The sequence below is a fragment of the Mustela lutreola genome, chromosome 3 (assembly GCF_030435805.1).
Source record: "Mustela lutreola isolate mMusLut2 chromosome 3, mMusLut2.pri, whole genome shotgun sequence".
NCBI classification, from domain to species: Eukaryota; Metazoa; Chordata; class Mammalia; order Carnivora; family Mustelidae; genus Mustela; species Mustela lutreola.
Window position 1 is genome coordinate 77,118,591 of NC_081292.1, and position 12,562 is coordinate 77,131,152.

At 40.3% G+C, this 12,562-nt stretch overlaps 1 protein-coding gene across 2 annotated transcripts in view; it reads right to left on the reverse strand.

The window, feature by feature from the left end:
- Window positions 1–12,562, reverse strand: part of XKR4 (XK related 4) — a 444,711-nt gene that overhangs the window by 8,081 nt on the left and 424,068 nt on the right. The window contains exon 3 of one of the 2 annotated variants that reach the window (XR_009351771.1): window positions 2,490–4,625. Coding sequence is in view for 1 of the 2 variants with exons in the window: in XM_059166434.1 (XP_059022417.1) it covers window positions 3,679–4,625 (947 nt within the window). In the remaining variant the exon portion in view is untranslated. Of the gene's footprint in view, window positions 1–1,101; window positions 4,626–12,562 lie in introns of those variants that run through there. The other variant, XM_059166434.1, reaches the window with a different exon arrangement.

Sequence of the window (12,562 nt, forward strand, 5' to 3'; positions counted from 1 at the left end):
CATTATACATTTATCTTCGGGTTATCTTTGTATTTTATTGTGCTATTTTATTGTGTATTTTATTGTGCTAATACTTGAATTGCGTGTTCTTGCCAAGTCAGTAAGAAATCTATTTCATTTGCTGGGTTCGTGGCATTATCATAAGTGGATAGTAACTGAGTGTCTGCAAAGTCAGTGTTATCTAATGAGACAGCACATAGTTAAGTAGGACAATGTTAATGGCCAAGAGAATTTAAAGTACAGTAATTATGGGGGAACCAAACTTTGATTTACAAAGAAAAAAATTTTTTTCCTCCACACAAATACTTAAAAATCTCAGTATGGTTAAATATATATGTTCTTTAAGCTTAAATATGGTTTCATTTTAAAATGCTAATTTGAAAGTGAAAAAAAATGTTTAACATTTTCTGTCAGAAAATTTTATGGTCCTGTGCAAAAAGTGAGTGCTAACAGCAGGACCCTCTCCTCCCCCTCAGAGAATCCAAGTAGACTCAGGCATGGGAGGTTGGGTCCCACAGAGGAAGAATCCAGCATTTCCAATCTATATGTTAACCATAGCATGTTCTTTTTGGATTTTCCGGTTACTGTCTGTGAAGGGTTTCATAGCAGATTGAAAATGAAATCTCAGGAAGAACTAAAACACAAAGACAAAAATCAAACCTTGTTCCTTTGTATATTGACAATATCTTTTTAAATCCTAATACTTTAAACTCTCTGTTATCTGTGTACCTAGAAACTAATAACGGTTCTCATCACCACATCATCTGAGGACAATGAAGTGATTTTCTGAATCATGGAAAGAAGATTAGGTCACGATTTTCCTCAGAAGTAAATGTTCTTTTTGGTTCTTATAATCTTGAGAAAGTTTGGAATTTATGGTGGAAATGTCATTTCCTTAGCAAGAATTTTTGACTAACTGAAACACCAGTCTTCAAGTATGTTGGATAACAGAGTATTCACAGTATTTGGGAAATCACTGAGAAATGCAAACGTCTTAGACCCTCCTAACTGTATTCTTACCTCCAAGACAAAGCGCAGAACATTATTGTTTATTCATACAGCACTCATTTCCATTCTTCACATGTTAAATGAGGGATCAAATTGAGAAATAACTCAGGACTTACATGATTGAGGCATGGTGGGGCCTGCTGAGTTTGTGTTGATCGATCACTCTATCTGTAATCTGGTATTTACTCATGGAATCAAAGGTATAGTTCAACTGAGCCATTCAATTTCCAAAGATCATCAATTAAAAGTTTTCTTGGAAATAAGGAAGCTAATAACTCATGGTCCTGCACAAAAGTGAAGAATTTCTGCCAATATAATAATTTTTTTCCTTCTACAATGGGGGTGCAATGTTTTCACCAATTGCTGACAAGAAGAGCGTCTTCCTGGGCCTCTACTGGCGACTAGGTAATCTTTTCACATCCGAACAAGAGGTTATTATTTTTTAGTGGAAATCTTGCTTGGAGGATCAAATCATGGAGTACTAGGAAAATATGTCTACTGATAAAAAACAAAAAACAAAAAACAGCTATTTTTAAAATATTGCTCTGGGGCTTTGTACCAAAGGAAGTCATAGGTTGAGCCCTCTGCCATTTCCTGTGGATGTGACGGGGACAGCAGTCTCTATGACATACCCACTACAGCAGGTGGCTATTGAACATGACTAATTTAAGTGGATTGTACAGTCCAAATAACCGAATAATTAAGCTAAATGGACTTTTTCTCTTCTCTCCCTCTCTCTCATCATTTTTTTTTTTTTTTTTTTTTTAGTGACTTGACTAATAGTTAATATATAAGTTGGGTTAATATAAAACCAGGGAAGGAAGTTTAAGACATCTTCCACTGTGGTCAGATTTGTGAGAATGGATGGATGAAAGTAATCATTTATAGCTTTCACATCCTGGGAAACATTGGCCAGTCTTGACAAGCCCTTTCTAGTTAAGCTGATTCTCTTGTCACCTGATATTCTGATAGCACCCCTGGCCAGGTTCCTGGGGGCACCAACATTGCAAAATTGGGTGATCTTGCAAGACACAAGCGTTCTTAATGTGCTGAGGCAGGCTGACGAAATTTGTGGATCAGTTTCTGACATCCCAAGTAATTATGATGCTTAAAGTATTTTAAACAATTCCAGGTCTATAAAAAAAGTGATGATGCCTATATGTATACCCTATATTTTTATTACAAAAATATTGAAATAATCCATGAGTTATTCCACTCTGCACCAACTATAAAAAAATACTATCAAAGTTTGACCGGCACTTTTAATGCAACAAAAAGCACCATGACCGAGGACACTGGGAACAGAAAGCAGGGAACGTTTACTTGCTGTACGGAGGTATTTAAAACCCAGAAGTTTGTTGTAAGAGTGCGACTTTACAAATGGTTCAAATACAAATCTTAGCTGGATCTAGTGATAAGCCCTCAATCAGTTTGGAAGGTTTTCTCATAGCATATTCACTGCATTGTCTGCTTATACTTACTAAAAAGTGTCCCAAAGCCTCTAAAAGACACATCACTTTGACCTTGGATTGGGGGGGTTAGTCTGTACACAATGGGGAATGTGATGGTGTGCTCTCACGTCCACGTTTGGGGGGCTCATGCCGCTCGTTCTTCGGTGTTTGGGACTTCCACGTCAGTCCTGTGGTTGGATGCTATTTGGCACTAGGAGGGTGTGGCATGACATGCTCCGTAGCTGTCACACAGAGCCACGCTTTTCTGTGTCTTGAAACACCCAGTTCAGCATGTTTCTCTCCTGCCGCTCTGCACCTCCTTGCCCCGGTGAACTGCGGCAGGCTGGGAAGTCAGATGCTCGTTTTTGCCTTGTTTCCCTGCTTCCTCTTCATGTACTTATTAAATTTTTGCAACTGAATACTGAACCATGATTTTCATTTAATTTACATCATGAAATCACTGAGCTCCTTGGTCTTGTCGAAAGCCATAGATGTGCTGCATAGGATTTCTGTCAGAAAGGATGTTCTCGACTGAAATTTAAAATAAAAAACAAATCCTGAAATGTGTTGAAAATGAACCATTCCATTGATTTGAATACATATGTAAACGACAGTTGAGTTTGCTGTCCGTGGTAGGATTTGAACGCATGGTAGTGGTTTCCAAATGAGAATGGTCTATGAAATTCTTTTCTAAATAGTACTATTTTTTGTTTTGTTTTGTGTTTTTCTGGAGTCTTGAAGGATATATTCTCTCTCTCTTTGTTTTTATATTCAGAATCAGAGCTTTGCATCTAGAAAAGAAATCATCTAAGCTATTTTGACAGAGGACTGGTGCCGTGTGTATTAGCATGTGTGTGTATGTGTGCATGTGTGTATGTGATTGAGTATATTTTTATGCAAAGATCAGTTAACTCCATCAAAACACCCTATTGATTGGAGGCAATGTTTTCCGTGCTCATAGTACCCTCTGGTGGACACGCTAAAAGTGGGCAGGAGGGGCTGGTAGCAACAAGGAGTCCTACTGAGCAGGCACGGTTCGGTTCGGTTCTTTCCCTTCAGCTGCTCTTTTGAAAGGAGGCCAGCAGCAGGCGGTCAGCTGACGGAGGGTCCAACGAAGCACATTACAGCCCGTTGCCCTATTCTAGGACAGTTTCATTATTGCCACGGCCCTGCTGTTACCCCTTCACTGGAGGTTGTGGCTCCTCCGAGGCCTTCTATTTTATAAAGTGGTTTCATACTCCAACCGCTCCTGAATAAGGGCATCATCTTTGTACTGCAGCCTTGGAGGAGACGGGGAACATTCAAAGGCTAGAATGGCCTTTCGAAGGCTTCGGTCCAAAACGTGTCTCTCCCACGCCGGGTACCTATTCCTGAACAGGTCAATTTTAATGACAGATTCTTCAATCCGTGGTGGGCGAGAGGATGGTGTGGACGGGGCAGTGGGCCTCACCTGAAAGACAGGGACGCACCCATCCCGCTCTGCGAATTTCTGGTCGCGGTCGCTGGCGACGCTGCGGTTGTTGGAGATGGACCGGAGTGTGCTCGTGGCCACTTCTGGAGGCAGAGTGAAGGCAGCGACTGGGTCCTCACAAGCACAACTTGGTGACTGCCCGAATCGGGGTCCATTGGGGTGAAAGAAGGCATAGTACATCAGCATAAAAACGACGCCAGTTAAAAAGCTGCTAAATACCACACACAGCGCTGGGATGGCAAACGCATCTGCAATCTGGGGAGCCTTGTAGAGGTACCAGAGGGCACTCAAGGCTGTATTTTCCAAGAGGATCACAAAATAGTAAATGAAGAGCCTGCAGCGTGTCCTGCCTTCCTTGACGTTGAACCAGCTGAAGATGTAGATGATCCCCACCACCATGTCGAACACAATCTCTTCCCATTTGGTGATGCAGAATTCTGTCTCACAGTGGACGATCCAGAAGGTCATGATGCACCAGTGGAGGACGATGAAGATCCCAAAGTACAGCTGGAAAACCGAGGCAAAGAGGGCGAAGGTGATGACTCTGGCGGCAATGGTAAAGAAGTGCCAGCAGAACTGGATGACAACCGCCATGTAGCTGATAGGCTTCTTGTCATCTCGAGAGTCCCGGAGGGCCTTCTGGTAGGAGGCCAAGGCCCAAGCCAAAGACACAAGGGAGGCTGCTGCTGTGAAACCTACAAAGGCAAAAAGGAAGACATTCTGTCAAAAGTGAGATGCAGTACTGTCCCCTGAAAATAAGGCACGTGGTACTGGGGGCTTGGGACAGGCTAGCTGTGACCTCAGCAAAGCTCTTTATTTCTCGGAGTTCTATCTCAGATGGGGTTCCTAGTGTCTGTCCTCTGTGGGCCCAACCATATGGAGAAGTCATAACATTAAGTGGGAATGCTGCTCATAACACACATGGGGGTGTGGGATCAGGAAAGCAGGTGGGGGCTGAACTTTCCGTGTATATGGTGGAAATAGATAAACTTAGCAGGTGGTTTTGTGGAATTTGAAAATGACCATGAACTGGAGGTTGACACACTGGGTTGCTCTGTCAACTCTGTATGACGTTGGACAGTCGTTTAAACTGGTGTCCTCATTTAGAATGGGGATGTTGTGCAAGGTTCCTGACAGCTTTGAGATTCTATGGATGAAAGAGATAAATAATCACTGGAAACATGAGGGGCTAGCTGGTTTACTTTTCTGCTTCTAAACAAGAATAAATGCACTTCATTCACAAGAGAAAGTTTATTCTTCTTACAAATAAGAACAGGAGGCCATAAAACCTCCTTGGCGATGTTTCTTGTCTTACCTGGGATGTAGTTTGTCCTGCTATAATCTGAACATAATTCTTCCTGCAGCTTTTGTCTGTTCCTTACTGCTCTTCCCTTAGAAGAAGGTCTGTCTGCACCATCACTCACCACTTACTCTTTTGTAGGGGAAGATTGTACTTCTAGAGAAGTGTGTTTACAAATTTTGGGAAAGTAACTTTTATTAATTCCCTCCACTTTTCCTCCCTCTGTGGTGTCTGAAGCATCACTTGGTTGGTCCAGACATGGACTTGGTTTACCTGAAAACACACTGGCCTCCTTTGGGAGAGAGCTCGTATGGAGAATTCACTTTGCCACAGAAACATTAATCAATCTGCATACTATGCAATATGCTGTGACAAGACTTATCAAGACTAAGAATAGGTTTTATGTTTTAAGGTCCAGCTGGTTTTCCTCCACAGATACTAATCATAACCAGGCCACATTCTAGTCTTTGGAAGAGAAGGGAAAAAGTAGAGGGAGGATTGCCAAGAACTTGTGGTGGAACTGGTACTTTGCTTTTATATTTTGATAGAGAAAATCTATTGTCTATGATCCTTGAAAAATGAATTGGAAAAAAAAAATTACTCTTGTGGGAACGAGGCACACTAATTGATGGAAAAAACAGTCAACCTCAACAATCATTTCTTACACATTCTCCTTGAGTGAGGTGAACTCCAAAAGACAATATTGACAAGAAAATATTTTCCAATGGCCACTTCTCATTTCCACCCCCAATCAAGCTAGCAGAATGCACACATCTTACTCTGGATCTTTCTGGCCAACACAAAAGTCTTCCATTATCATAATTCTCTAGTGGTTATGGCAATATTTTAAGTCAGTTAGAGATCAGGACACAAAGGAATTTTTGATAATATAATTTCTTTTCTTTTTCTTGTGCTTAAAATATTTCTCTCTTTTGTTGTTGTTGTTATTTTTAATGGTAATATAATTTCTATGGGGTGGAAAACACTGACATCAGTTGTAAAGCAAATTTGGAAGTGAAAAGAGAAGGTAGGAAGAAAAATTAGGAGAAAAAAGGCGAGACAATGGGAAATAAAGGTCATGGAATAATGACTTTGAGAACCATAGCCTTATTTTCAGTTTAGAACATAAGAACAAAAGGTGGTGCTATTTTAATCCCAACACCTTTGAGTGGCATAGGAGCTGCTCATGACCTCGTTCTTTATCTGTACCATCTTTTTCCGTAGCATTTGCTCTTTGGATTGTTCTGAAGAATACCCTGTCCTCCGTGTGTGTGTGTGTGTGTGTGTGTGTGTGTGTGTGTGTGACCCCAGCGTGGAGATGACAGGGGAAAACCCCTTCCTTTTCAAACCCCATGTTCTGGGGACGTGCTCACGCACAGCGCCATCTTCAGGAAGATGGCTGCATTGCTGGTCAGGTGGATAAAGCATGAGAAGTGGTCATAATCCAGATGGTACCAGTTTTCACAGGCAGACCTTATTAAAGACTGTTTTTCAAATCAGTGACAAATAGTAAAAAAAAAAAAAAAAAACTAACCAACCAACCAACCAAACAAAAAAACCTTACATACACAGCATCATAAGATCACCTGTTGTCTCACTTAAAAGAATTGGAAAATTGGCTTAGTCCAGATTCCTCTGTATTCTTCACCCCTTTTATTGCATGTCCTAAAAAAGTAACTCAGCCTGCTCCAGGACACTCTAGGAACTTGGTAAGACAATATCCTTGCAGTAGAAAAGGAGAAATTTTCTATTAGCTTTGCTTTCTTTGTATCTTAAAATTTACAAAGTCAATTTTTTCCTATAGCCAAGGCAAAGTTCATGTCCATTGATGACCATCTCCTTTGTGAATTCTCTGCTTTAGCAACAATTAGAATTTCCCTGATTGTTTTACTTTCCCCCTTCTGTTTGGCAATTAATTTTTATAAGACAAACATATGCCTGACCAGAAAATGTGGACAATCTTAGAGTTATTCTTTATTACAAAATCACATTACCACAAAATGCTTAATTTTTTGCTTGCTTACACAACTTATATCAGCTTAGTTGCTTCAAGAAAGAGTCCCTCAGTAAGGCACTGCATTATTGTTAAAGTAGAATTCTCTGGAACTTCTGGGGCTAGCACATGAACTCTAAGCACCACTTTAGCTAACAATGTATATTTTAACTTTTTATTTGAAAATAATTTCAAACTTAGCATAAGAATTGGAAGAATTTTAAGAAGTACATTGAACACCTATGTACTCTTTGTCCAGATTATCACTTGGCCTCCTTTGCTTTATGACTGCCCACCCCCGCCTTTTTCTCTCTCAACCATTTGAGAGTAAATTGCATACATCATGACAACTATGGCCTGAATGTTTCTGTCCCCTTCCATTCATATGTTGAAATACTAACCCTTAAGGAAGATGGTATTAATAGAAGGGGCCTTCTTAAATTATGAATGGGATTACTGCTTTATAAAAGAGGCCCCTTAGAGCTCCTGATGCCCCTTCTGCCACCTAAGATTACAATGAGAAGTCTTTAACCCAGGAAAGAGCTCTCACCAGACCCTGCCAGTACCCTGATCTTAGACTTGCAGCTTCCAGAACTGTGAGCAATATATTTATGCTATTTATAAACTACACAGCCTATAATATTTGTTATAGCAGCTCAAAAGGGCTAAGACGATGGCCCTTTACCTTAAAATATATCAGTGTCTATTTATTAGGAAGAGGTATTCTTTTAGATAGCTACAGTAAATTTATCAACTGTAGTCAATTTAACATTGATATAATACTTTTTTCTTATCTTCTGTATCCACTATCAATATTCCAGTTTCATCAATTGACTTTAACAGTGTCCATTATAGTATTTTTTCCTGTGGTAGAGAATTGAGTCTGGAATCAGATATTGCATTTAGTTGTCTTATCAGCTTAGTTTTCTTTAATCAGGAATATTTCCACCAACTTTTTTTCTCTGCCTTTTTGACATTGGCATTTTTGGGGTGAGTACTGTACCAAAAAAAAAAAAAAAAAAAGAGTGTTCTTTGTTTTGGATTTGCTTGTTTCCTCATGGTTAGATATTCAGGTTACATATCCCAAGCTGGAATATTACACAAGTGACACTGAACAATTCCCCCCCACACACCCTTAAGATATCAAAATAATAAGGATTCTCTCAGCAGTTCCAAGAAATATAGGATGTGTCCCTCAGTATTTTGCTTCAAAATAATGAATAGCATATCAGTTACAAAACTTCATTCTAAAATCAAACTCTCAAAACAGCTATGGAGGACTCAGTGAGATTCTATTATTTATTAAAATGTTAAAATAGATAAGACCTCAAAGCTTATCTAGTGCAACGATCTCATTTTATAGAAAATAAATCAAGTCTCCCTTAGAAGGGTTACATGATTTTCCCTCTTTTCTTCCCAAAGCTTGTTTCTGATGAAAATTTTCTTTCTACTTCAAAGCTAACCCTCTGCTTCCTGGAGAAAAGACCCAGTCAGTTATTCTCCTGTGTCTGTATACCAGCTTTTCCTCCGCAGGAGCTACCTCCCTGGGGATTACAAACTCCTTTTACCCCAACAATTGTCTTTCGCTTGACTGAATCTCTTATCCTTTATTTCAGACTTGTTGTTTTCCCGTTTTTCCTTCTATTTGTTTCTTGTTTCTCCTTTATCTGCTCATCCTTGAGCTACTGGCATTGGTGGGGATGTTGCTCCGGGGCTCATCCCCTCGAGACCTCTCCCTGGGAGATTCCCTACTCTCCTGCATCTCCACCCATTTCATCCACCTCAGCACTCAGTGAAACCATCCCTGCACCAGACTTCTCCGACCCCAGAGCTGTGCGTCTAATTATCTCCCTGAGAACCCACAGGCCTACAGTCTGAGTGCTTCGTGTACCCTTGATCGGATGCCTCAAAAAACTCTGGCTGTAGATGACAGTGCTTGCTTTCTTGTGGAAAGAAGACAATTCTTCTTCCTCTATGCCCCTATTGTTAGTGTAATACCCTTCTCAGAATGTGAGAGAACATGAATTTTTGGGTAGGCTGCCACAGTTCTAAGAAGATGATTCGGTAGGCAGCTTGACAGACTGACAAATAACCAGATTGTAAATCCATCCAAATCCAAGTGTTCACAATATGTGCCATTCGGTTGCGTTGCATATGAAGGGGTCCAGAATAAACCACTGCGGAGTAAAAATTATTTTGAGCCGAAGGCATTTGAGTTCCTGGAGTCTCTTATCTGCCTAAAATCAGAGCATCTTAAAAGAACTCGACTGTCATAAATGCTCTCCTCCCCAGGAGCAACTTGAATCTTCTTGGAGAGGAGAAGTTGGCACCAAACCCAAATAGACTATCACGAAACTATTATATCTCCCATCTACTTTCTTAAGTGCTTTACCATTCCAAAAGTCTTTTGTTTTTCCATAAATGCCCTTTCTCCACTGCTTTCAAGAAGTCATTTGTTCTCCCAGAAGTGTCCTCTACCCCACTACATCCCCAAAGATAAACTCCAAAATCTAATGACCTCCTTGGGGTCACATTTCCCTGAAAACTCCTGTGTGTATATACATAATTACATACATAATTTACCTATTTATACACATGATTACACACGTGATTATATATGTAATTAAGTCTGTATTTTGTCTTGCATTATATATGTAATTAAATCTGTATTTTGTCTTGCTAATCTGTTTGTCGATTTAATTTGCAGGCCCTCAGACACAGAACCAAGAGGATAGAGGAGAAGTTGTTCCTTCCAATAAACCCCTGCCACTGAATTGAGTTCAGCTGACCCCAGGTGTTTGTTTTTGTTTTCGCATGGCAGCCCAAAAAATTGATCTGACTTTGAATAAGATAATTCAGTGACCATAAAGTCAGGGTGACAGTTTATTCTATCATTTTGAGCTGAACATCTATATATTTGGATACGGTTTGGTAAGGGATGTAATACCTTTGGAAATATGATCCAAGAGTTTTCTTTAAAAACCTCTAAATGGCGTGGGAACTACTTCTAGCTTCCAAGAACTGTTATAGACATTGCTTACTAATTCAGAGACTAGTTCCTCAGAGGAAGACTGAGGTATTTTTCCATTTTGAATAAAGATTTTTGTTCAGAATGAGGATTTTGAGTCTAATACTAGCTAGTCAGCTAGTTAGCATTTCAAAGGAAACTGATGGAAATCAATATCGTGTGGTCTAAGTGAACAACAAAGTTTTTACTTTTTTCCCTCTTTTCTCCTTACTTCTCATATATGTCTTTTTCCCTACTGGTGTTTCCATGTCTCTTTTATGTCCTCTTCCTCCTTCTCTTTCTTCTCCTGTCAGTCTGTCAGTCAGTCTGTCCTTCTCCCCTGCTTTGCTTCTGCTTTGTTCTTCTTCACTTTTTTCCCCCCATTTCTTGGGGGAACATGACATGGGGTAGAATTATTTTTTAAACAGTAGTTGTATTAATGAACTAAGGTTTGATGTTGCCCAAATGTAACCTTCCAACTGTTCCTAAAACTCAAATAAATTCAGAATGAAAAAGGAAGTTACTCTATTTCAATGTCCATGGTCTGTTCTACCTGCTTGTCTCCAGCCCTTACTCTGAATCCCATGGCTTTGATCCAAATCCAGATTTGCCTTCAAGGAGTTCCCATTGAAAGGTTTGATCACTGTTAACTTTCTTTTTTTTTTAATAATAAGTGACTCGTTTTCTTATAATTTTGCTCTAAGTTGGATCTAAATGTAGTTTTTTTTTTTTTTTTAAAGATTTTATGTATTTATGTGTCAGAGAGAAAAAGAGCACAAGCAGGGGGAGCGGCAGGCAGACGGAGAAGCGGGTTCCCTGCTGAGAAGCCCTATATGGGACCGGATCCCAGGATCCTAGGTCATGACCTAAGCAGAAGGCAGAGGCTTAACTGACTGAGCCACCCAGGGGTCCCCTGAGTGCAATCTTAATGACAGCTGTAAAATTTTTTTCACATTTTGTTTAGGACAAAATAACAGCTTAGAGTATGGTTGATGGGGGATATGGGAGGAGGTTGTGGGTAAAACCTCACCATCTCAATTTAAACATTTCCTTTCTGAAGGAATGGAAAGAAAGGGGGCTGATATGGGATATAAGAACTTTGAAAATATTATCATGCAAGAAACTGTTTTGATTTGGGGACCTCTAGACTGGAGAGGCTAATTTTGCCTCCTGAGTGTAAATTCATTCTCTCTACAAACCATGTTTTTTTTTTTTTTTTAAAGATTTTATTTATTTATTTGACAGACGAAGATCACAAGTAGGCAGAGAAGCAGGCAGAGAGAGAGGAAGGGAAGAAGGCTGAGCAGAGAGCCCAACGCGGGGCTTGATCCCAGGACCCTGGGATCATGACCTGAGCCAAAGGCAGAGGCTTTAACCCACTGAGTCACCCAGGCGCCCCCAAACCATGTTTTCATATAAGGTATGCCATACTCTTCTTTCAGGGCACATATCCTGGTCTAAAATTATGTTTGATTTTGTGCTTTAATCTATATCATGTTAATGTTAATTATTTAACTTAAATTTAATTTAATTATGGTGTTGCTTGCTAGAGTGGACATTCAGGTAAAGATGAGTACTCTGCTTCATTTACCTTCCTGTCCCCTAGTGCCTGGTATGGTGTCTGGTATATCATGTTAAGAATTGGCACTTCGAGGGGCGGCCTGGGTGGCTCAGTGGGTTAAGCCTCTACCTTCTGCTCAGGTCATGATCCCAGGGTCCTGGGATCGAGCCCCACATCAGGCTCTCTGCTCAGTGGGGAGCCTGCTTTTCCCTCTCTCTCTCTGCCTGCCTCTTGGCCTTCTCATGATCTCTCTCTGTGAAATAAATAAATAAAATCTAAAAAAAAAAAAAGGAATTGGCAATTGGCACTTTGAGAGAGAGAAAGCAAGGCAGAAGGAAAGGTAGAAAGGAAGGGAGAGAGCAAGAGAGAGGAAGAAATAGGGAGAGAGAGTATTCCAAATATAAAGCTGGAACCACAGAGAGAATGAGCTATTCAAAAAATGTGCACAATTCTTCATTGCTCTCCTCTGCCTTTTTGCAATTTCAATCTGAGCTGCAAATGCCAAAACACTGAGAAATAAAGTCTGTACTCCTGTCGTGTTGTTTGTGGTCTGGGTGTAAACAATTCTTGGAAATCCCCAGAGAATGCTTCATAGGATTTATAGCCCAATTCTCCAGATGTAGGAGGTTCGGGGAATTGAACCAAGTACTCTAACTCTGATTCTTCAACAAACAGAATGAGCCTGTCTCTTTTCTCCTCCTGATGGAGGGCAATTGCAACCCTTCCCCTGCAAAAGGCCAGCCCAAGTTTCGGGTCTCAGGGAAACACCTG